Source organism: Mauremys mutica, chromosome 7 (assembly GCF_020497125.1).
Source record: "Mauremys mutica isolate MM-2020 ecotype Southern chromosome 7, ASM2049712v1, whole genome shotgun sequence".
Classification (NCBI taxonomy): domain Eukaryota; kingdom Metazoa; phylum Chordata; order Testudines; family Geoemydidae; genus Mauremys; species Mauremys mutica.
The window spans coordinates 128,196,531-128,220,783 of record NC_059078.1 but is presented as its reverse complement, the minus strand read 5'-3'; the positions used below and the strand labels follow the sequence as shown (position 1 = coordinate 128,220,783).

At 63.2% G+C, this 24,253-nt stretch overlaps 1 protein-coding gene across 2 annotated transcripts; it reads left to right on the top strand.

Moving 5' to 3' along the window:
* Positions 1 to 265: 265 nt before the first annotated feature.
* Positions 266 to 23,955, top strand: MMS19 (MMS19 homolog, cytosolic iron-sulfur assembly component). Of its 2 annotated transcripts, XM_045025070.1 has the most exons (31): positions 266 to 449; positions 5,656 to 5,704; positions 6,435 to 6,535; positions 7,381 to 7,466; positions 7,987 to 8,061; positions 8,689 to 8,758; positions 8,916 to 9,044; positions 9,269 to 9,330; positions 10,381 to 10,467; positions 11,162 to 11,236; positions 11,681 to 11,758; positions 12,032 to 12,170; positions 12,455 to 12,609; positions 12,730 to 12,808; positions 13,133 to 13,258; positions 13,503 to 13,584; positions 13,884 to 13,981; positions 19,031 to 19,171; positions 19,521 to 19,676; positions 20,076 to 20,175; positions 21,086 to 21,188; positions 21,264 to 21,338; positions 21,436 to 21,562; positions 21,653 to 21,753; positions 21,834 to 21,890; positions 21,986 to 22,172; positions 22,829 to 22,911; positions 22,992 to 23,156; positions 23,246 to 23,305; positions 23,489 to 23,589; positions 23,676 to 23,955. In XM_045025070.1, exons 1-31 carry the CDS (start codon positions 341 to 343, stop codon positions 23,701 to 23,703), a joined length of 3,084 nt encoding a protein of 1,027 aa, XP_044881005.1. In that variant the 5' UTR covers positions 266 to 340; the 3' UTR covers positions 23,704 to 23,955. The 2 variants fall into 2 exon arrangements, with proteins under 2 accessions (XP_044881005.1, XP_044881006.1); XM_045025071.1 differs by lacking the exons at positions 266 to 449; positions 5,656 to 5,704; positions 6,435 to 6,535; ... (3 more) ...; positions 8,916 to 9,044; positions 9,269 to 9,330 and having other exon boundaries at positions 10,399 to 10,483.
* Positions 23,956 to 24,253: the final 298 nt, after the last annotated feature.

The following is a 24,253-nucleotide window of genomic DNA, read 5'->3' as shown; positions in this document are numbered from 1 at the left end:
ATGGGACTGTGGGGGGGGGGCTGAGTGTGACCCCGCCCCCCAAAGCCTGCTCCAGTCTCGGCTCGGACACGGTCACAGCCTCGGGGGGGAGGTCCTGACCCGCTTTAACTCCGGCCCCTCCCGCGCCTTGAGCCCCTCCCACTGGGAGTCACAGGCCCCGCCCTTCATCCAAGCTCCTCTCCCCGGCACTGAGTCTGTCCCTGCGCGCACGCGCACTGGCAGCTCCTGGGCCCGTTTGTCACGTGACAGATTTTTGTCCCGCCTGTCCAACGTGACGGGAGGGTGGTCGCTCTCTGGCGCGCATGCGCCTGTGGTTGTCCCCCGCCCCCCCCAGCGCATCATGGCGGCGGCGGTGGCCGGTGCTGAGGGGCCGGACGGCGCCCTGCGGGGCTGGGTGCGGGACTTCGTGTCCGGGCTGCAGGACGGGCGGGCGGCCGAGGTGGCGGCAGGTACCGGCCGGCGCGGGGCTGGGGGGTGTGGGTGTGGGGCTGGGGCAGGGGGGTGTCGGATGTGGGGCGGGGATGGGATATATGGGACATGGGGCGGGGCTGGGGGCGGGATGTGGGGGCGGGGCTGGGGGAGGTGGGGGTGGGATGTGGGGCGGGGCTGGGGCTGGGCTGGGGGGATGTGGGACATGGGGCGGGGCTGGGGGATGTGGGGGGGGGCTGTGGGGCGGGGCTGGGGGATGTGGGGGCGGGGCTGGGGCTGGGGGGATGTGGGGCGGGGCTGGGGTATATGGGACGTGGGGCGGGGCTGGGGGATGTGGGGGCGGGGCTGGGGCTGGGCTGGGGGATGTGGGGCGGGGCTGGGGAGGGGGTATATGGGACGTGGGGCGGGGCTGGGGATGTGGGGGTGGGAGGTGGGGCGGGGCTGGGGCTGGGCTGGGGGGATGTGGGACATGGGGCGGGGCTGGGGGATGTGGGGGCGGGATGTGGGGCGGGGCTGGGGGATGTGGGGGCGGGGCTGGGGCTGGGCTGGGGGATGTGGGGCGGGGCTGGGGCTGGGGTATATGGGACGTGGGGCGGGGCTGGGGATGTGGGGGTGGGATGTGGGGCGGGGCTGGGGCTGGGCTGGGGGGATGTGGGACATGGGGCGGGGCTGGGGGATGTGGGGGCGGGATGTGGGGCGGGGCTGGGGGATGTGGGGGCGGGGCTGGGGCTGGGGGGATGTGGGGCGGGGCTGGGGCTGGGGTATATGGGACGTGGGGCGGGGCTGGGGGATGTGGGGGCGGGGCTGGGGCTGGGCTGGGGGATGTGGGGCGGGGCTGGGGCTGGGGTATATGGGACATGGGGCGGGGCTGGGGCTGGGCTGGGGCAGGGGGGTGTTGGATATGGGGCGGGGCTGGGGGGATGTAGGGCTGGGGCAGTGGGGATGCGGGGCAGTGTGCTGGGAGGCAGGGCACTGGGGGCTAGTGGGGATGCTGGGAATCTGGGTTAGGATGGTCAGGGACACTTGCCTGGGGGTGGGTGGGCAAGACTGGCTACAGGAACAGAGTGTTCCAGGTGACTTGGGTGACATCTGCACCTTCTGGGGTTGCCGTGGCCTGGTCACTGGCTGCCTTTCCTGTGTGTAGGTTCCCTGGCACCTCTCGTGGTGGGATAGGTCTCTCCTGTGGTAGGTGAGGTGTGGGAGGTAACCATCCCCACTGCACTGGGCGCTGGCGAGGCCTCAGCTGCACTGCTGTGTCCAAGTGTGGGCGCCCCGCGCTTCGGGGAAGATGGGCATGAGAGAGAGAGAGAGTCCAGAAGACAACAGCAGAAATGATAAACGGTTTAGAAAACCTGGCATGTGAAGGATGGTTAATAAAAGGCATGTTTGCTTGAGAAAAGACTGGGGGGGAAATCTGATAATAGTCTGCAGATGTGTCAAGGCAGTGGTCCCCAACGCAGTGCCTGCGGGCGCCATGGCGTCTGTGTGCGCCCGCGTACTGGCTGGCAGACCAATAGGCGCCGCTGCCAATTTTCGGCGGCATTTCGGCAGTGACGCCTCTTGATGTTGCCGCTTCTCAGCGGCATTTTGGCGGATGCTTGTCCGCTGGCCACGGTCCTCAGTGGCTCGTCGTCCAGCGTCTGCCACCCGGAAAAGGTTGGGGACCACTGTGTTAAGGGCTGTTAGTGAGGACAGTGATCAGTTGTTCTCCATGTGTATCAAGGATAGGACAAGAAGTATTGGGCTTAATCTGTAAGGATAGTTGCACTCTGGAACAGGCTTCAAGGCAGGCTGTGGAATCCCCATCACGGGAGGTTTCTAAGAACAGGTTAGACAAACTCCTGTCAGGGATGGTCTAGGTTTACTCAGTCCTGCCCCAGTGCAGGGGGCTGGACTAAAGGACTTCTTGAGATCTCTTCCAGCCCCACATTTCCAAGATTCTCTTGACAAGGTTTGTGCTGTTTGGTTCCCCAGAGAACTTGCCATTCTGTTTGTACCAGTAATTCGGTGACTGTTATATTAAGGGATTCTGCCGCATCTGGAATTTGGCTTTTAAGGACACAAGGCTGTATGGCTGCGTCTAGGGACTAACCTGGCATTGGTTTGGAAAGGAGCTAAGAGAGCAGTAGGCGTACATGGTCCGTTTGATCTCATGGAAGCTGGGTTGGGGGGCTGTACAGGGACTGTTGGTTTGTAACATGTTTACCAGTGAGTTGGGGAAAGGGCTGAGCTGGCAAAGCTAGCAGATAATGCAGAATGTCATTGGCTAACATGATGGCAAGTGAAATTCGTGTTGATGTTTGTTGGAAGGAACAATTTGAACTCCCCCCACACTATGAAATCCATCACACACTCACCTTGAGGGCGTCCTCGTTCCTGGCCACCACATTTGAAAGGCTCTAGAAGAAATGACAGGATGCAGCAGTGATTAGAGGTCTGGAAAGAGAGACAAAAGGCTGGGAGTGTTTAGTTTAGAGTGGAGGCAAATCAGCGGAACATGCTGTACACAAATGAATGAATGGTACAGAGAAGGTAAATCTTGCACTTCTGTTCACCCCAGACCTCATGAGAACAACAACATGGAAAGACAGCGCAAAGTGATGCGTGGAAATACTGGTTTACACAATGGATATTAACCTTTGGCACTCTCTGCCATACCACCATAGATTGACGATGCTGAGAGTTTCACAGGTTTACCATAGTTTCTGAAACCATGCTGAGCACAATTGGATCTTGCCTGTGCTTACGGCTATACCATGTTCAACCCTATAGCGATATCCACTGCTGGCACAGTCAACAAAAGGTTTCAGAGTAGCAGCCGTGTTAGTCTGTATCCGCAAAAAAAAGGTGTCTTTCATAGGCTGATGCGGTTACTCGGTGAAAATACTCACGCCTCCGGTCACCCGAGAATTGAGCAAATGCTCTAGCCTCAGAACGTAGCCGAATGAGCAGGTAGCTTAACCTCAAGAAGCGTTTGTAACTTGTCATGGTTAAGTCACTATACTTCCGCCTTTTCCTGTTTATGAGGAAACACGCCTCTCTGTAGGTATTATTTTAAATCTTGCCTTTGCAAGTGCAGAAGTTCATTGCTCAGGGTTAGAGTCCTTGGAGGTGTGGTGGTCCTGGCCTCTTAGGAGACAGTTTAAGGAAGGAGACTTGACAGTTGAGCTTTCAGATTTGCACATTACATGTTTCCTTCTTGGAGTTTCCGATGCAACTTCATTGCATCCTAACCCACTCCTGTGCGATTCCATTTCCGCTTTTCCACACGCAGTTCTGGCAGTGCCCTTCAATGATTGGTGACCCGTGGCACCCCTGCGATTCTAGTTCTGAGCTCTTCCTAGCTCGCCCAGTGCCTGTCGGTTCTGGCCTGCACGCCCCTACTATTCCAGTCCTCCCCCCATAACTCTGCTGAGGCTCTTCACTTACAGACTGTCTTGTGCAGGTCAAGGGCTGGATGCTCTCCAGCAGCAGGCTGCAGCATGACGGGGGTGCCTGCCTCAGTTTCCCCTTTCTTCCACCCATGAAGGGAACATAGTTTTGCACTGTCTGATGCAAAGCCTGCTTCTGGGCATCATTTGTTCACGTACATCAGTGTAGTAATTCCCAGAAGCCTGCTAGTGAAAACCAATCTCCGGTTCCCACAATAAACACAGAAAGGTACAGCCGGTTTTCCCTTCCCCTCTTCAGACACAAACCCGACAGTCAGTAGCAGCATTTTGTTCCAGGTCCTTGTGCTGCTGATCCAGGGCCCACTCTCCAGGTCTCCCTGCCTGAGAGTAACCAGTCCTCCTGCAGCCCTTCCGTGCAGGGCCGGCTCCAGAGCCCAGCGGGGCAAGCACCCGCCTGGGGCGGCCCTTTCCCGGGGGGGCGGCAGGCTGGGCTGGCGGACCTGCCGCAGTCATGCCTGCGGGAGGTCCACCGGAGCCCCGGGAGCAGCGGACCTGCCGCAGGCATGACTGCGGAGGGGACGCTCGGCCGGCGGCTCCAGTGGACCTCCCGCAGGCATGACTGCAGACGGTTCACTGGTCCCGCGGCTCGGCTGGACCTCCCGCAGGCATGCCTGTGGCAGCTCAACCGGAGCCGCCGGACCAGTGAACCGTCTGCAGTCATGCCTGCGGGAGGTCCACTGGAGCCGCCGGCCGAGCGTCCCCTCCGCAGTCATGCCTGCGGCAGGTCCGCTGCTCCCGCGGCTCGGGGGCGCCTCCCGGGCATGACTGCTTGGGGCGGCCAAATTTGTAGAGCCGCCCCTGCTTCCGTGGTCTTCCTGCTGAAGGCCCCTCGTCCTTCGCCTGTTCAGGTAGCTCCACCTGCCCACCACAAACCTCTTGACCCTCTTGCTTCTGGGCTCGGCTTCTCCTGACCAGCATTTGAAGTTAGCAAGCTGCCTGGTGTGCTAACCTTACAGGTTCCTTCCTCCTTCCGGCCCAATACCGGGGAGATCGACTGAACTACTTAACAGGGGCATGAACTGGGCTAGCCGGAGCCTAAGCAGTGTTTGCAGCAGGGTGGGGGACACGAGCTGAGGACTGAACGCCTGGGAGAGGGACAGAATTTTGACCCAGAGCATGCTCAGTGGGTGGCTGCCCTGCCAGTCACGTGGGGACAGTGTTGATTGTAATGCCCCTCCGCTGACAGGGATTCTGCTTTCTCCCTGCCCTGCTTTACTGGTAGGGAAACTGAGGCACAGATAGATGACATGACCTTCCTGAGGGATCTGAGCCACAGCTAGGAATAGAACCTGGGACTCCTGATGCTGTCCCACTCGGGCTGCCCGCTCAGCAAAGATGTCACCAAAACACTGGATCCCAGGGCTGGACTTTTCTGCTGAAGGCAGCCAGCCCCAGCTCCCCTGGCTGTGTATTCCCATGTATCCCCCCCCACCCAGTGAGGCTGCATAGGGAGCCAGAGGAAGGGATCCCTGCGTGGGACTGGAACTCAGACGCTTGTGTGGCACCGAGTTGTGCTGCACCAGGCGATGCAGAGACTTGGTAAAACCGTCCCCAGCCTATTGTCTCCTCAGGAGCTGGCGTGTGTACACCAGCCCCTGCCAAGCACCACAATTCCTCGTCATGCCCCCAGGAAACGCATGGCACCTGTGCCATCAGCTCGGCCTGCCTCTCCTTCCCCGGAGAGGCCGAGCAGCCCAGCCCCGCGCTCTGGGGCCCTGTCTGTCTGAGGGATGCGTTGGGCTCTCCCTGGCTCACCATTTGTCTCCTTTTCTAGGGGTGAAAGCGGGAAGCTGGACAATCTTGGAGATCGTGGAAGCCCTGGGGTGAGAGGAACCTCGTACACCACCTCCCTCTTCCTCCTCCGGCTCAGGAAAGTCAGGAGCAGGAGCGTTAGAGGCAGAGGGGGCTTTGTGTCGCTCCCTTGGCCTGGAGCCGAGACCCCCTGTGCACTCTGGCTGGATCGGAACCAGGCAGCGCCCCCTCTGGGGATGAGCTGAGTGCCCCTGCCCTTGCCCAGCCCCTGCATACCGGGTTGCTTCAGGAGAATGAATTCTGGGACCCAACCCGAGCAGGAGTCGCCACCAAATCTTTGCCTGCCAGGATCCAGAGTAACTGCCCCACCCCCCATCTTCCCCGGGAGTTCCCTGCTGGGTGGGTGCTCTCAGGGAAGGGTCCTTGTCCTTGTCTCAGTCCCTGCGGCCAGTCGGAACCAAGAGCCATTTCTTTGCCTGGCTCCTGCTAACGGAGCATTGGGGTTTCTCTGTTGTGGATGTATTGGTGGGGGGAGAGGCCTCTGGTGTCAACTCCAAAGCCCTGGCCAGATGAGTGGGCGAGGTCCCCCAGTCCTGCTCCCCCGAGGGCAGGCACGGGGCTGTGTTACCAAGAGGGGAAGTGACTTTGCCAAGGCCATGCAGCCAGTGCCAGAACTGGGCACAGAGCAGAGTAGTCCTTGCTGCCGGCCCCTGCTCTGACCACTACTCTCCCCCTCACTTGTACACAGAGTGTGGGCTCTGCTCACCGCAGCCCTGTCATCGTTCTCCACCCCCCCTTTAGGTCCTGCCTTGAGAATACAGAACCTCGCACGCGTGGGCGAGGCCTCCAGCTGCTGTCCCAGGTCCTGCTCCAATGTCACTCCATGCTCCAAGAGGAGGAAGGTAGGGGACGTGCCAGCCCCCTTCTCCCGGTGTGACTGCAGCCCTGGACATGGGAGTGGGTGCAGCTCAGCATGGGCATTGCTCTGGTAGCTGGCTGACTTCCCATGTGCATGATGTGCCGTAGCGCCCGGGGGGTTGGGACACCTCAGGGGGTCGCAAGGTTATTTCCTGGGGGTTGTGAGCTGCAAGCCTCCATCCCCAAACCCCGCTTGGCTCCAGCATTTATCATAGCGTTACATATAAAACAATGTGGTTTGAATTTATAGGGGAGGGTTGCACTGGGAGCCTTGCTGTGTGAAAGGGGTCACTGTTTGTTTCCAAGGCGCTCTCATGCCAGGGCTCTGAGTGTTCCCCTGCAGCAGCAGAGAACACAGGTGCTGTGAGCTGGCTCCTGGCATCTGCTTCCTGCCGCAGTGGCCCCAGGGTGCTCTGGGCTGTGATTCAGGGCAGAGGAACGTGTCTGGAACCGGGTGGGGGGAATCCCAGGCTGCTGTGGTGTGTCTCTGCTTGGCTGAGCTGACTTGTCAGCTCCTGGCCCGGTCTTTGCACACGCACTTACGCCCAGGCCCTTAGCTGGTTCCGCCCAGCCGTGGGCAGAGCCTCACCTCATTAGCGCTCAGCCATGGGGTGCAGAAAGGGCTGTTCTTGGGGGGGGGGGCATCCAGGGGGAGGGGGTGGTGCTGCTGATGGCAGAAAGCCTGCAGCCGCTCCAGAGCCAGGTGCTCCCCAGGAAGTGCATTGGGTTCTCTCTGCTGCCCTGTCCCAGGTGCCATGGCTCTCGGGGAGGTGTGGGCTCAGCCCACAGAGCTGGGGGTCTCACATCTCAGGGGTTTGTTTCTGTGCAGTGACACACCTGGTCCTGTTCTATGAGAACCGGCTGAAGGATCATCACCTTGTGATCCCTGCTGTGCTGCAGGGACTCCACGCGCTGGTGAGCTCGCTTCTCCTGCTGCTGCAGCCCCCTCGCCGGCCAGCCCCCCGGGAGAAGGATTCCAGGGCAGAGCCGGGAACCAGCAGCATCTGTCTGTCTAGGGGTGGGGGGGACAGTCTGTGGGCCCCTCCTGTCTGTGCTGCAGCAGCCATTGTCTCATCTCCTCCACACGTAGGGTGCTTCCGAAGGAGCTGAAGCCACTTCTAATGCATGGGGGGAGGGCAGATGCCTTCCTGACCCTGGGGGGTGGGGGCAAGGGCAGCTTAGCCCTTGAAGCAGGAGATTGGATCACCCTTCTTACATGTTAGTGGCCACGGACTAGCGGGTGGGTCCCTCTGGCGCAGGATTTGGCTGTGGGCTCTGTGATGTTAAGCTGTGCAGGGTGTGAGGGGACAGCTGATCAATCCTGTCCTGTGGGTCGGGGGGGGATAGCGTGGGGCACCCCACTCTGCTGCAGATCACCTTCCGGTGGTGGCTGGCAGCTCTGTGCTGTACCTTGCTTTTCTCTCCCTGTCCCCAGAGCCTGTGCGAGGTGCTGGCCCCAGGCCTGGCCGTGTCTGTGCTCAAAGCCATCTTCCAGGAGGTGCACGTTCAGGTGAGCGGCCAGAGCCCGTCTGTCACACCCCTTTGCGGGCCCCTCCCAGCTTCCGTCTGCGCCCCCCGGGGCCAGGGTCACATGTCACGGGCATGGTCTGGTGAGCCAGGCTGCCTCTTGGCTAGGGGCACATCTCCTGCTCCTCTGCCCCCCCGCGTGGTGGTGTGGCTCAAGCCATGCCTGGAGGAAGGCAGCGCTGGTCCCTGGGGACTCCCTGCTGGCTGGCGGCTCAGGGCTGCTCAGGAGCCGGCTCCCTTCTGGTTGGAAAAGTCTCAGAGAGCAGAGCCTTGGGTCCCATCTGGTCCGCGCCCCCACCCCTCTGGCCAGGGCGGGATAGGGTCCTTCAGGCTGTTCTGCAGGCCAGGGTTAGACCTCCAAGCAACGGGGATTCCTCCTGTTCTGTGAGACGATTGCCCAGCCTTGCACTCCTCCTGCGCACACCCCTGTGTGCCACACGAACGCCTCCCCCCGGGGGCGCGTGTCCTTCGTGTTGGCATCCCGTCACCTGGCAGCACCGCATGGCGTAGTCCCTCCAGCCCCCAGTCAGCGGTGCCGTGATCCCTCTGCTGTGGAGCACAGTGGGCGTGATCTGTGAGTTCTCCTAACTCCTCCACTCTTCCCCTGCAGTCCCTGCCGCAGCTGGATCGCCACACGGTCTACAGCATCATCACCAACTTCATGCGCACCAGAGAGGAAGGTGAGGCCAGGAGGTGACCCGCTGGAAGTGGGGAGGGTGGGCGCTGTGGCCTGGCTGGGGGCAGGGGGGAGCCCACAGGCAGTGCCCCGTGGCTTGGCCCAGTGGCTGGGCTGTGGGGACCCTGGGCCATCGCTGTGCCTGCTCCTTCCCTCTGCAGAGCTGAAGGGCCTGGGCGCCGACTTCACCTTCGGCTTCATCCAGGTGATGGACGGGGAGAAGGACCCTCGCAATCTGCTGGTTGCCTTCCAGATCGTCCGCGACCTCATCCTCAAGGACTATGTGCTGGGTAAGCGCCTGGCAGCCCTGCTGCCGGCAGCCCTGCCGCCCTCAGCCCTGCTGCAGGCAGCTTGAGGGGGCCCCTGGGCATCCACCACCCTTGCAGGCCCCTGTGGTCCTGAGCTGCCTTGGGCTGGCTGGCCCCTGGCCTGGGTGACACGCCTGTCGGGCGCCTGGCCTGGTCTCCTGTGGGGCTGGCCCTGGGACTGAGCCATTTCTGTTCTCTCCCCGCAGGTCCCTTCGTGGAGGAGCTCTTTGAAGTGACATCCTGCTACTTCCCCATTGATTTTACTCCTGTGAGTGAGTCTCCCCTCCCCGTACCTTGTGCATCGCCCGTCAGCATGTTCCCATGGGGCCCTGTCCTGGCCAGGGCTGGGGGGGAGAGGGCAGGGTGAGAACCGAGGCTGGTGAGCGTCCTGTTGTGGGTCTCGGTGTCGTAGGCCGAGGACCTTTCTGAGGGCAGGACAGTGTGCGTGAGGCCAGCTTCGTTTGCCTGGTATTGCTGGTCTCTGGTCCCTTTGTTTCCTCTCTTTTAAACAGTGACCAATCCCCGAGAGGATCATGGATTTTATCCCATGGCAGCTTACTGTGCTTAAGAGCCTTTGGTGAGGGACCTTGACAGAGGCTTTCTGAAGGTCCAAGTCCACTACATCCACTGGATCCCCCTTGGCCACAGGCTTGTTGACCCCCTCAAAGAATTCTAGTAGCTTGATGAGGCCTGATTTCCCTTTACAAAAACCATGTTGACTCTTCCCCAACAAATTATGTTCATCTATGTCTGGTAATTCTGTTCTTCACTCAAGTTTCATCCAGTTTTCCTGGTACTGAAGTGAGGCTCACTGGCCTGTAATTGCCGGGATCGCCTTGGAGCCTTTTTAAGAATTGGTGTCCCATTAGCTGTGCACGTCACCTAGCTCAGAGGGTGATTTAAGCGGTAGATTACATACCACCATTAATACTTCTGCAGTTTCACATCTTTGAGCTCCTTCAGAACTCTTGGGTGAATCCCATCTGGTCCTTATTGCTGGTGACTTATTGCTGTTTATCAGTTTGTTCCAAAACCTCCTCTAATGACACCTCAGATGTGTCACCTAAAAAGACTGGCTCAGGTGTGGGAATCTCCCTCACATCCTCAGCCGTGAAGACCCATGCAAAGAAACTTGCCAGAGTCTATGCTCCTTTCTGTTTTCCTCGGTAGAGTTTGATTTGCAGGGTTTAAAAGACGCCTTTAAATCTCTAACTGCCTCTTTGACTCTGGTTCAGCCACGGCGGCATCTTTTGCTGCTTGTTCTGTTCTTTGAGGAATCGGTCTGACGGGCGTCCTGCTCTTTGTGCTTCCGTTCCAGCCCCCCAACGACCCTCATTGCATTCAGAGAGAGGACCTGATTGTGAGCCTCCGGGCCGTGCTGGCTTCCACGCCCCAGTTTGCTGAGGTACGACGCCCCCCAGGTGGGCAGCAGCCGCTACGCCGAGGAGCATGGCCCTTCTGAGCTGGAGGGAGGGCGGGCTGGTGTTTCCATGCCCTGGGCTCTGGGTTGTAGGAGCAGACGTGCTGGTCTGGGCACCGGCCCCTCTCCAGAGCCGCGGGCGGCACCTCTGAGCAGAGGCAGCTCCCTGCATGGCGCACCGTGGTGGGAGAAGGGAATTCACAGATCCCAGGGCCGTTGTGATCGTCCGGTCTGACCCCCTGTGTGACAGGCTGGAGACCTGCCCTGAAATAATCCTTAGAAAAACATCCCAGCTTGCTTTAAAAATGGCACAGCCGGGGAATCCCCCCGCCCCTTGGGGTGTGGTTCCCTTGGTTGGTGCCCCTCCCTGTCACGAGCGTACGCCGCTCTGGTGTGAATGGCTGGGAGCGGCCAGGCTGGCTCCGGCACTGACACCGAGCGCTCTGTGCTACGTCTCAGCGCTCTGGTGGAAGATGGCAGCTGATGGGCTGGGTCTCCCCTGGAAAGGGCTGCAAGCCCATGTCCCCTGCCCTGCGAGCTCAGGGTGGCTGCTGGCAGCCATGCACTGGGGAAGGCTCTGCACCTGCAGCCCTGCCTCTGTCCTGGGACGGGGGAGCTGGCAGTGTGGGCTTGGGTGCTGGACTGGCTCCAGGGAGCCTGACTCTCTCTCTCTCTGCAGTTCCTGCTGCCGCTGCTAATCGAGAAGATGGACTCGGAGATGCAGAGCGCCAAGCTGGACTCCCTGCAGACCCTGGTACGGGGGACAGGTGTAGCAGTAGGATTTATTGTTTGTGTTTTGTAGAACTTAGAAGGAAGGATAAAGGATAATAATGTCGGATGTATTGATTTGATTGTATTCTGCCGGCCACCCCGACTGGATAGCAGCAGGAAAGAACGACCCTGGGTTGTTGGGAAAAAACCACATCCCAGCAGAATACAATCATACTACGCTCTGATCCTTTCTCCTTCGTTCTCAGTTCTAAAAATACAAACACTAAACTCTACTGCTACACGGGCTCCTGCTGGCTTGAAGGGAGTGGGAGCACTGGGTCTCTCCTCCCTGGCCCTAGTGCGGTTATCCCTGCAGCCCTGCCCACAGCCAGCCTGGCAGGCTGAGCCCTGGCCGGGGGGGTCCCTGCTCTCCGGCCCCCTCCCTTGCTGGCTCTTCCCTAACGTCTGTCCTGGCTCCCTCCTGCAGGGCGCCTGCTGCACCATCTACGGGCAGAAGGAGCTGCAGGAATTCCTCCCCAGCCTCTGGTCGTCCCTGCGCCGGGAGGTGAGTGCAGCTGGGCCCCACGGGCGCATCTGGGGGCAGAAGGCTCCCTGCTGGGAAGAGGAGTCTTCCCCCTCCCCACAGGAGAGCCCCAGAGCACTGCGGTCGGCCTTGGCAGCCCTGCCCAGAACACGAGGATTGGGGGGAACCTGGGCAAAGCCCAGACCCCATCGGGGCTATTCGGGGCTTTTGGGGAGTGCGTTTGGGGTGGGGCCCAGTGCTCAGTTTCCAGCTGCCTCTGGCCGGCGTCTGGGCATGTCTGACTCCCTCCCCCAGGTGTTCCAGACGGCCAGCGAGAAGGTCGAGGTGGAGGCTCTGGCTGCGCTGCGCGGCCTGGCTGCCTGTCTGTCCCGCTCCGTGCTCAGCTCAGACACTGAGGACCTGCTAGACTCCTTCCTGAGCGGCATCCTGCAAGGTACCTCCTGGAGGGGCCCTGCACGGGGCCCCACGGCCGGCTCTGGGGACTGTGTGCACTGACTGTCCCCTCCCGGCTCTCCCCACCGCCACTCCGCATCCTGTGCCCCCCTCGCAGGACATGCCGGGGAGCATGGACTGGGGGATAAGCCTGGGGAACTGCCAGGGTCACACCCTTCCCAGCAGAGGGTGGGCATGGCAGGGGCGCCTGCGGGCTCTGGGTGAGCGGAGAGCAGCAGCGTGGCCTGGGGCTCCGGGGGACGTAGCTGACGCCTGCTCTCTCAGACTGCAGGCACCATCTGTGCGAGCCTGATATGAAGCTGGTGTGGCCGAGCGCCAAGCTCCTGCAGGCAGCGGCGGGCGCCTCCTTCCGAGCCGGCCACCGGATCACCAGCAGCGTCGTTCCCCTGCTGCTGGAGCAGTACAACCAGCACCCACAGGTGAGGGGCGCCCGCCAGAGCAGTGTGCACGGGGGGGCCTGGTGCTGGGACACTGCACAGGACCCCCCTCCCAGCTCTGAGCCGGGGCTCTGACCTGGGCTGTGCCTTGCTCCCTTGTAGAGCAGCCAGCGGAGGACGATCCTGGAGATGCTTCTGGGCTTCTTAGAGCTGCAGCAGAAGTGGGGGCACGAGGATGAAGGTGAGGCTGTTAACCCAACCCCCCAGCATGGGGGGCCATCACCTGCTTCCGCGGTGCCCCCGACGGTCCGGACTGGTCCTAGGCGCAGCCCGTTGCCCTGAACTTGGCAGGGATGGGCCGGCAGCACATTCAATATTAGTGTTTTAAACTGACGTGCAGATGAACCAGCTGCTGCGTCCCACCTCAGAGGTGGCTGCACTTCTGTGGTGGGTGAGGTGTGCTGTGTGTGAAATCTGTGCAGCCCTCAGGCCGGATGGGGCCTGTGGGGTGGAGGTGCTGGGACTTGTGCCCGCAGGGCCATGACGCTGTGTCTGTGTCCCCCAGAGGAGAGCGCCCTGCTGTGTTCCCGAGCCCCGCTGTGCTCCGTGCTGTTCTCGGCAGTGACGGACCCCAGCGTGCAGCTGCAGCTGGTGGGGATCCGAGCCCTGACCGTCCTGGGCACGCTGCCAGGTTGGTGTCTTCCCGGGGGAGGGGGGGACGCTGGTGCTGGCAGCTCGGGGGGGCTGTCTGGTTATGGGCCGGTGTCAGTCCCTTGCAGGGTGCTGATCGTAGGGGGCGCCCTGGGGCCCTGTTCCCCGCCGGCTGGGCTGGGCCGTGGCAGCACCTGGGGGCACTAGATGGCGCTGCAGGCCGTGGGGGCGGAGCAGTGCCCTGGGCACTGGGCCTGGCGCAGCTCAGCCGTGTCTCGTTTCAGGGCTCCTGGCTCCCCCCGACGTGCAGCTGGTCGTGGATCACCTGACCCGGCTCGTCTTGCACGCGGACGATTCCCAGAGCTGGTGAGTGGCTGCAGGGCTCCCTGGCCTGTGGGCAGGCCTGGCTAGAACAAACCCAGCATGCCTGGGCTCCTGGGGTCCCGGGTGCCCTGCCCCCCCAAGAACTCCACCGGGGCCTGCCGCGGGAATGGAGGAGTGACCAGGGTTGGGGCGTAGCTACCTGCTCCCCTACTGAGGGGCTGTGAACCCAGCCTGTCTCCCCGCGGTGCTGTGCTCCGAGCCCTTTGCCCGCTGTGTGTGGCTGGGGTGGGACCCTGCTGGCCCCACCCGCCGGCTCTCACCTCTTCTCTTCCTCCCCGCAGCGTGGCCGCGATGGAGGCCGCAGGATCTCTGGCCCCCACCTACCCCGGGGCCTTCTCAGGGCGCATGGTGCAGAGGCTAGCGGAGGAGTTACAGTCAGGTACGGGGCCCGGCTGGTGTGGGCGGGGGGGCAACTCTCCACCCGGGGGAAGGTCCCATCGCCACCACCCTGGGAGAGGCTGGGACCCCCCTTCTCCCTGCCCCCGCACTGCAGTGCTCCTGCCACGCAGTATGGAGCCACGCCCCCCTCACTGGCACCCCCTTCTCCCTCCCCCCACTGCAGTGCTCCTGCCACGCTGTATGGAGCCACGCCCCCCTCACTGGCACCCCCTTCTCCCTCCCCCTGCACTACAGTGCCCGTGCCACGCTGTACGGAGCCACGCCCCCCTCACTGGCACCCTGCTTCTCCCTCCCCCTGCACTACAGTGCCCGTGCCACGCTGTACGGAGCCACGCCCCCCTCACTGGCACCCCGCTTCTCCCTCCCCCCACTGCAGTGTTCCTGCCACGCTGTGCGGAGCCACGCCCCCCTCACTGGCACCCCGCTTCTCCCTCCCCCCACTGCAGTGTTCCTGCCACGCTGTGCGGAGCCACGTCCCCCTCACTGGCACCCCACTTCTCCCTCCCCCGGCACTGCAGTGCTCCTGCCACGCTGTACGGAGCCACGCCCCCCTCACTGGCACCCTGCTTCTCCTTCCCCCGTGTGACGGAGCGATTCTGGCGGGACCCAACTGAGAGTGCCAAATCAGGACCAATTGCTCAAACAGGGCAGTCACAGCCCTAGGCTGGGGTTTTTCCACCTCTAAGGCAAACCAAACCAGCCAGACAAAAAGGACTTTGGTCTCACCCCACTGGCTAACCACAAGTCACACAAGCAATTTCCTTAGACACTCCAGTCTCCCAGTATCACCACCAGTGCACTCGTCCTGGGGATGAATGGTTATGAAAACCAACACCCCAATAAAAGAAAAAGGTTCTCTCAATCCCAAAGGACCAAGCCCCAGACCCAGGTCAATATACACATCAGATCTTACCCACAAATCACGCTGTTGCCAATCCTTTAGAATCTAAAATCTAAAGGTTTATTTACAAAGGGAAAAAGGTAGAGATGAGAGGTAGAATTGGTTAAATGGAATCAATTACATACAGTAATGGCAAAGTTCTTAGTTCAGGCTTGCAGCAGTGCTGGAGTAAACTGCAGGTTCAGATTAAGTCTCTGGAACATCCCCCGCTGGGATGGGTCAACAGTCCTTCGTGCAGAGCTTCAGTTTGTAGCTAAGTCCTTCCAGAGGTCAGAAGCAGGATTGAAGACAAGATGGAGATGAGGCATTAGCCTTATATAGACTTTTCCAGGTGTAAGAATCCCTTTGTCTTCACTGTGGAAATTTACAGCAAAATGGAGCCTGGAGTCACATGGGCCAGTCCCTGCATACTTTGCTGAGTCACAAGGCGTGTCTGCCTTCTCTCCATGGGTCAATTGTGTAGCCGATGGCCCTTTAATGGGCCATCAAGCCAGCTATGCCGGGCTAACATCAGCTTTGTCTGGGACACTTCCCAGAGGCAGAGCATAATACAGAATACAGACATTACAGAGCCAATACTTATAACTTCAACTACAAAATGATACGCAGACATACAGACAGCATAATCATAACCAGCAACCCAGAACCTGGTCTTAGACACCTTAGATGACCCCCTTTACCCAAGGTTTGGTGCCACTACAGGACCTTGGTTGCAACCCATGTTCTATATGGTCCCCATTTATATCAATAACGTCACACCCCGGCACTGCAGTGCTCCTGCCACGCTGTACGGAGCCACGCCCCCCTCACTGGCACCCTGCTTCTCCCTCCCCCCACTGCACTGCTCCTGCCACGCTGTATGGAGCCACGCCCCCCTCACTGGCACCCCCTTCTCCCTCCCCCCACTGCAGTGCTCCTGCCATGCTGTACGGAGCCACGCCCCCCTCACTGGCACCCCCTTCTACCTCCCCCCACTGCAGTGCCCGTGCCACGCTGTACGGAGCCACGCCCCCCTCACTGGCACCCCGCTTCTCCCTCCCCCTGCACTGCAGTGCCTGTGCCATGCTGTATGGAGCCTCGTCCCCTCACTGGCACCCCCTTCTCCCTCCCCGCACTGCAGTGCTCCTGCCACACTGTATGGAGCCACGCCCCCCTCACTGGCACCCCGCTTCTCCCTCCCCCCGCTGCAGTGCTCCTGCCACGCTGTACGGAGCCACGCCCCCCTCACTGGCACCCCCTTCTTCCTTCCCCGGCACTGCAGTGCTCCTGCCACGCAGTATGGAGCCACGCCCCCCTCACTGGCACCCCGCTTCTCCCTCCCCCCGCTGCAGTGCTCCTGCCACGCTGTATGGAGCCACGCCCCCCTCACTGGCACCCCCTTCTTCCTCCCCCGGCACTGCAGTGTTCCTGCCATGCTGTACGGAGCCACGCCCCCCTCACTGGCACCCCCTTCTTCCTCCCCCGGCACTGCAGTGCTCCTGCCACGCTCTATGGAGCCACGCCCCCCTCACTGGCACCCCGCTTCTCCCTCCCCCCACTGCAGTGTTCCTGCCACGCTGTATGGAGCCACGCCCCCCTCACTGGCACCCCGCTTCTCCCTCCCTCCGCTGCAGTGCTCCTGCCACGCTGTACGGAGCCACGCCCCCCTCACTGGCACCCTGCTTCTCCCTCCCCCTGCACTGCAGTGCCCGTGCCACGCTGTACGGAGCCACGCCCCCCTCACTGGCACCCCGCTTCTCCCTCCCCCCACTGCAGTGCTCCTGCCACGCTGTACGGAGCCACGCCCCTCTCACTGGCACCCCCATCTCCCTCCCCCCACTGCAGTGCTCCTGCCATGCTGTACGGAGCTACACCCCCCTCACTGGCACCCCCTTCTCCCTCCCCCCACTGCAGTGCCCGTGCCACGCTGTACGGAGCCACGCCCCCCTCACTGGCACCCTGCTTCTCCCTCCCCCTGCACTGCAGTGCCTGTGCCATGCTGTACGGAGCCACGCCCCCCTCACTGGCACCCCGCTTCTCCCTCCCCCTGCACTGTAGTGCCCGTGCCACGCTGTACGGAGCCACGCCCCCATCACTGGCACCCTGCTTCTCCCTCCCCCTGCACTGCAGTGCCCGTGCCACGCTGTACGGAGCCACGCCCCCCTCACTGGCACCCCGCTTCTCCCTCCCCCCACTGTAGTGCTCCTGCCACGCTGTACGGAGCCACGCCCCCCTCACTGGCACCCCCATCTCCCTCCCCCCACTGCAGTGCTCCTGCCATGCTGTACGGAGCCACGCCCCCCTCACTGGCACCCCCTTCTCCCTCCCCCCACTGCAGTGCCCGTGCCACGCTGTACGGAGCCACGCCCCCCTCACTGGCACCCTGCTTCTCCCTCCCCCTGCACTGCAGTGCCCGTGCCACGCTGTACGGAGCCACGCCCCCCTCACTGGCACCCCGCTTCTCCCTCCCCCCACTGCAGTGCTCCTGCCACGCTGTACGGAGCCACGCTCCCCTCACTGGCACCCCCATCTCCCTCCCCCCACTGCAGTGCTCCTGCCATGCTGTACGGAGCCACGCCCCCCTCACTGTCACCCCCTTCTCCCTCCCCCCACTGCAGTGCTCCTGCCACGCTGTACGGAGCCATGCCCCCCTCACTGGCACCCCGTTTCTCCCTCCCCCTGCACTGCAGTGCCCGTGCCACGCTGTACGGAGCCACGCCCCCCTCACTGGCACTTTCCCGCACACACCTGTCACTGCAGTGGCCATGCTATGCACAGCTCCTAGATGGAGCTGCTATACGGTGGGTGCATATAACTGGTTGGAAAATGGTTCCCAGAGAGTAGTTATCAGTGATTCTCAGTCAGGCTGGAAGGGCATAACGAGTGGGGTCCCGCAGAGATCGGTTCTGAGTTCGGTTCCGTTCAATATCTTCATCAGTGATTTAGATAATGGCACACAGTGCACATGTAACGTTTGCTGATGATACCAAGCTGGGGGGGGCTGCAAGTGCTTTGGAGGACAGGATCAAAATTCAAACTGATCTGGACAAACTGGAGAAATGGTCTGAAGTAAATGGGATGAAATTCAATCAGGACAAATGCAAAGTATTCCAATTAGGAAAGAACGATCAGTTGCACAGATACAAAGTGGGAAATGGCTGCCTAGGGAGGAGTCCTGCGGAAAGGGATCGGGGGGTCATAGTGGAACACAAGCTAAATATGAGTCACCTGTGTAAGGCTGTCGCAAAAAAAACAAACATCGCTCTGGGCTGTCTTAGCAGGAGTGTTGTGAGCAAGACACGAGAAGTGATTCTCCCGCTCTACTCCGCGCTGATAGAGCTCAGCTGGAGTATTGTGTCCAGTTCTGGGCGCCACATTGCAGCAAGGATGTGGACAAATTGGAGAGAGTCCAGAGAAGAGCAACACGAATGATGAAAGGTCTAGGAAACATGAGCTATGAGGGAAGATTGAAAAAATTGGGTTTGTTTAATCTGGAGAAGAGAAGACTGAGGGGACATGAGAACAGTTTTCAAGTATTGTTCCAAGGAGGTAAATTGTCCTTGTTAACCTCTGAGGACAGGACAAGGAGCAATGGGCTTAAACTGCAGCAAGGGCGGTTTAGGCTGGACATTAGGAAAAACTTCCTACCTGTCAGGGGGGTTAAGCACTGGAATAAATTACCTAGGGAGGTTGTGGAATCTCTGTCACTGGAGGTTTTTAAGAGCAGGTTGGACACACCCCTGTCAGGGCTGGTCTGGATAATACTCAGTCCTGCCGTGAGTGCAGGGGCTGGAGTAGCCGAGCTCCCTCCCAGTCCTTCGATTCTCTGATTCTATGCCATACAGAGCCTTGCCTCCCCCCCCCCCCCCCGAGACTCCCCTTCTCCCTTCCCTCCTGTCACTGCCAGCCTGCTGCGGCTTGGCCCTGGCGCTCAGAGCAGAGCTGGCTCCCTGATGGCCGTGCCGTGGCAGCATCGCCCTAGGGCCGGGCTGGGCCCTGGCAGTGCTTCAAAGGGCGGGGCTGAGGGCGGATCCCAGCTGGGGAGGTCAGGCTGTGCCCGGTCTCCAGTCTCTCTGCTCCCCCACCACCACCCTCATCCTGAGCCGCCAGCCTGTGCCCTGGGTCTCATCCATGTGCCGCTTCTTTCAGAGCGGGAGGAGGAGGGCAGGCGATCCACGCACTCTCTGCGGGCGCGCTGCCTGCAGGCGCTGGCAGCCGTGTCCACACACCCCGGGATAGTGCGCGAGACGGTTCCTGTCCTGCTGCAGTGTCTGCGGCAGGTGCCGAAAGGTAAAGCCACCGGGGAATCCTGCCGGAGCCTTCGCGGGTTCTGGAGGGAGCCAGCAGGGGGCGCCAGAAGGGGCATCAGCAGAGATGCGTGAGCTGGAGTCTGGGCCTGGGGGTAGGGGTTGAGGGGTGTCAGCAGAACCCTGGGGGAGGGGAGGTGCCCAGGGCTGGGCTAGCAGGGGGCTGCGGGTCGGGGTTGAGGAGCATTAGCAGAGCTGGTACCTTGCTGTGCCTCATGGGCTGGAGCTTGTCTGTGTGCTGCTTGGCATCTGCCACCTCCTGAGCCCCGGAGCGGGGGAGTGTTGGCGCGCGCTGTGCCGGGGGCATGTTCATGGCACTCTCTGCCCTGCAGGGACCATGCCAGCAGGGGCCTGTGACGCGGTGGCCGTGTGCCAGAGCCTGCAGCGGGTGGCGGTGCAGTGCCAGCGGGATGCCGAGAGCTGCTGGTATTACCACCAGACCGTGGTGCCCTGCCTGCTCGCTGTCACGGTGCAGGCCGCCATGCAAGGTGAGGCCCACGCTCAGGCATGGAAGGGGGCAGTCGGGGGCTTGGTGGCTCGTTGGGGTCCGACCGGGGGCTTTGGGCTGGAAAGCAGCCAAAGGCACCCAGGACAGATGCTGTCCCTGTGCCTGGGCAGCCCCCAGGGCTGGGCCCAGCTGCCCTGCCAGGCGAGGCGCGTCACAGCCTGGAGCATGAAAGGGAAGGTTCCATTGGTGGCAGTGCCCGGTCCCCGCTGGTGAGAGGACCTGCAATGGCCACGCCAGCCTTGTAGCCCTTCTCCTAGCCCTGCGAGTGCCCGGGAGCACTCCGGGGGCGCCTGAGCCCACACTGCAGGCCCTGTGGCAGGTCCCCCCGGTGGGCTGCAGGCAGGCTCTGACCTGGCCCTTTCCTCGCCGCTGGCTGCAGAGAACGCCCACTCGCCACCGGGGAAGCTGCTGCTGGAGGAGGAGGTCTTGACTGCCATGGTGCCCGTCGTCAGCGCGGCCAGCGCCCACCTGTGCCCTGAGTGAGTAACACCGGCACCGAACCGGGGCCGCGGCCCGGAGCCATAGGGTCGGTGCTACGGCCCCAGCTTGGGAGGAGCCCGTCAGTGTGCCAGACCCCCTGGATAAGCCTCGCTGCTTCCCCACCTCCTTGGCCTGGACCCCGGCCTTGCAGCCCCCCTCCTACCCTCCCATAGCTCCAGGCAGCAGGTCCAGCTGGGACAGACCCCGAGGGAGGCTTGGGCATTAGCCCCTGAAGGTTGCCCCAGCGTTCGCAGCGACTCCCCCAGCGCCGCCAGACAGTCGGGTTTGTTCGGTAACTGGCCATGGCCCAGGCCGGCCGGCGGGTCGCCCAGAGAACTGAAGGTTCCAGCACGGCCCATTCTAGGGAGCCCCGAGCCCGGCCAGGCTGTAGGGAGCCCCTGGGTTCCAGCTCTGTCGGGCTGGGGCCTCCTTGGTCCAACTCCTTCCAGCAGCCCCCTCTGAGCCCCCCACCTCCCTCCCAGCCCTTTGATCTCCAGCTGGCAGGGGGGTGGCTCAGCCTCCCTGCGCAGAGGTGGGGAGATCTGTCCCCTGGGGCGCTGGGTGTCAGGGTCCTGGGGACTGGATTTGCCATCGGCGTCTCAAATCTCCACTGATCTGGGGCCAGGCCAGCCAGGCGACAGCACCCTTGTCTCCGCCTGTCCTGAGCGCGAACAGTCCTGTCCCACCCACGGGGGAACAGCGCAGGGGAAACTGAGGCATGCCGGACTCGTAAAATATTACAAACATTTTCCACTTTGTCGCACCCCGTGCCCATCCTGCTGCTCAGCCCCCAGCTCTGCCTCCTGCGGGGCCGGGGGTTGAGCGAGGAGGGGCTGTTCCCTCGCAGTAGGGGGCGCTGTGCTGACCTGCCTGGACACGGCTCTGAGGCTCCTGCACGTCTCCCCGCAGGCTGGCTGCCCAGAGCGTCTCCCAGCTGGTGCCCCTCTTCCTGGACGGGGAGGTCTCCTTCCTGCCCCAGGACAGCTTCCCCTGCCCCTTCCAGCCGTTCCAGGTGAGTGGGGGGAGCAGGGGAGGGGGGGCTGGGGCGCGGGCAGCTGGTGACGCTGGCGCTGCTGTTCCCTTGCAGGGCGGGCAGCACGTGGCAGCACAGAGACGCCTCGTCGCCCTGCTCATGGCCTTCGTCTGCTCCTTGCCCAGGAATGTGAGTCGGGGGATGGGATTCCCGGGTTGAGCCGGGGGCAGTGTGGATGTGGCGCGGGCAGCGCCCAGCGTCCGTACTGGGTTCTGGTCTCTTCCAGGTGCCGATTCCCCAGCAGGACAGGCTGCTGCAGGAGCTGCTGGCTCTGAGCTGCTCCTGCGACTGCCCCTTCACCGCCACCGCGGCTGCCAAGTGCTTGGCAGGGCTGGTGAACAAGCACCCGGCAGGTAAGAGGGTGGGGTGGGCGCTGGGCAGCCTCGGGGCGCTCGGCCGGGGCGCTGCAGGGCTCCATCAGCCTGTCCCGTCCGTCCCCCCAGGGCAGCAGCTGGACCAGCTCTTGGAGACGGCGGTGAGCAGGATGGAGGCCGGCCTTGCCGAGGGCCCGCTCCGAAGCCAGGCCCTCGCCCTGCTCCTCTGGGTAAGCACGGCAGCCTGGGCGGGCGCGGGCGCTGGCAGTGCCCGCCCGGCTCCCCAGCTGACTGGTCTCTGCCCCTGCAGGTGACCAAAGCCCTGGTGCTGCGCTACCATCCGCTGAGCTCCCGCCTGACAGACAAGGTGAGCGGCCGCCCCCCTGGGGAGACCCTGCCCCTCTCCTTAGGCCTGGGGCACCTGCCCGCGCTCAGCCTCCCGGTTCCTCTCGCCCCCCGCAGTTGCTGGGCCTCCTGGGGGACGCTGAGCTGGGCCCCGCCGTGGCCGATGGCTTCTCCCTGCTCATGGCCGACTCCCCAGACGTGCTGCACAAGGGGTGTCACGCCGACGTGCGCATCATGTTCCGCCAGCGCTTCTTCACCGACAGCGTGCCCAAGCTGGTGCAGGGCTTCCACGCCGCCGGCCCCGGTGAGCGCGCCGGTCCCCGGGCCCCTCCCGCTGCCGGCCCCTCCTGCCCCCCGGGCCGGCCCCTCCCGCCCCCCGGGCCCCTCCCGCTGCCGGCCCCTCCCACCCCCCGGGCCCCTCCTGCCCCCGGGCCGCTCCCGCTGCCGGCCCCTCCTGCCCCCTGGGCCGCTCTCGCCCCCCCGGGCCAGCTCGCCTGCCCCTTCCCCCCCCCCCCCCGGCTGCCTGCCCCTCCTGCCCCCTCCCACTGCCGCCGCCCCCCCCTGTTGCCTGCCCCTCCCGCTCCCCCGGGCTGCTCCCCCCCCCCCAGCCGGCCCTCCCACTGCCAGCCCCTCCCACTGTCTGCTGCTCCCTGGGCCCCTCCCATTGCCAGCCCCGGGCCCCCCCCCCCCGCTGCCTGCCCCTCCTGCTCCCCCAGGCTGCTCCCACCCCCGGGCTGGCCCCCTGCTGCCTGCCCCTCCCACCCCCTGGGCCCAGCCACCTGCCAGTCCCCCTAGGTCGCTCCCCCGGGCTGCCCCCTGGGTTGCCCCTCCTGCTGCCTGGGCCTCTCCCGGATGAGCTCCCAGTGTCCGCAGGGCCACCAGCTCCGGGGGTGCTGCCCCCTTGGTGTGCGCATGGCCCCTCCCAGGAACAATGGGGCTGTGACCCTCTGCTCTCCCCAGGCGTGAAGGCCAATTACCTGAAGGGCCTGTCCCATGTGCTGAACCACCTGCCCAGGCCGGTGCTGGTGACGGAGCTGCCCACGGTGAGTGCTGGGCCGGGCCGGGCTAGGGGAGGGCCGGGGGGGCCAAGCCGACGGGCCTCTCACTGCCTGTGTCCCCCCAGCTGCTGTCTCTGCTGCTCGAGGCCTTATCCTGCCCGGACCGCGTGGTGCAGCTCTCCACCCTCAGCTGCCTGCAGCCCCTGCTGCTGGAGGCGCCGCACGTCATGAGCCTGCACGTCGACACGCTGGTCACCAAGTTCCTGGGCCTGACCTCCAGCCCCGCCATGGTGCGTGCCCTGCCCCGCCTCGCCCCGTCCCTGCCCCGCCTCGCCCCGTCCCGCTGCCGCCCACGCTCACCCGGCTCCGTGTCTTTCAGGCCATCCGCATCGCTGCGCTGCAGTGTGTCCACGCGCTCACCAGCCTGCCCATCCCCGTGGTAAGTCCCCGCTCCGCGCAGGCTGGGCACGGCGAGTGCCAGGGACCAGGGGGAAGCTGGGGTCCCTGCCCCGTGCTTCCCCCGGGGGCGTGGAGGGAGGGGACGCTCCCCAGGGCAGGGCAGCCAGCCCCCTTCGCTCCATGGCGTGCAGTGCCCACACTGACGGGCACCTCTCCCCTCCAGCTGCTCCCTTACAAGCCGCGGGTGATCCGGGCCCTGGCCAAACCCTTGGACGACATGAAGCGGCTGGTGCGGAAGGAGGCGGTGGTGGCCCGTGGGGAATGGTGAGTGCAGGGGGGTGCGGCAGGGGGCTCCCGGGATACAGCCTGGAGCCCCCCCCCCGACCATGCTGCCTGTTCTGTGTCTGCAGGTTCCTGCTGGGGAGCCCAGGCAGGTGAGGCCCTGCCCGCACTGACTGACAATCTAACCAGGAACCCACTAACCAGCCAAGCCTCCCAGAGCGGGCCGGGAAGGACGGCAGCCCCTGCCGGAGGCCAGCCTGCTCCTAGCACACGTCGGAGCTGCGGGGCGGCCCCGCTCCTGCTGCCTGCAGTGCTGGAGGGAAGCAGGCGCCTGCCCCCCCGGCCGTGCCCACTTGTAGGCGGCGCATGGAATCCATGGGCCAGCCGAATAAACACACGTTTTGCTAACGGCCTGAGTGGGGAAGATGGCTGGGGTGAGGGGCCGGAGGCTGCTCCTAGCACCCCCTGCTGGGGAGGTGGGAGCCCTGCAGCTGGCCCCTGCGGTCTCTCCATCTCTCTCCTGAGGGGGAGGGTTTGGCCTGGCCCTGGCTTTCTCCAGTCTGGGTCTGAAGGCCCAGGGACCACGTGAGCCTGGCTCCCTGGGGTCCCGCTCCCTGCCCCTTCCAGGGCTTTGCTGTGTCCTGCAGGCAGGGGCCCTTCCCCACTCATGGCTATGCCGGCTCTGTCCAGCAGCAGCACCCGCTCC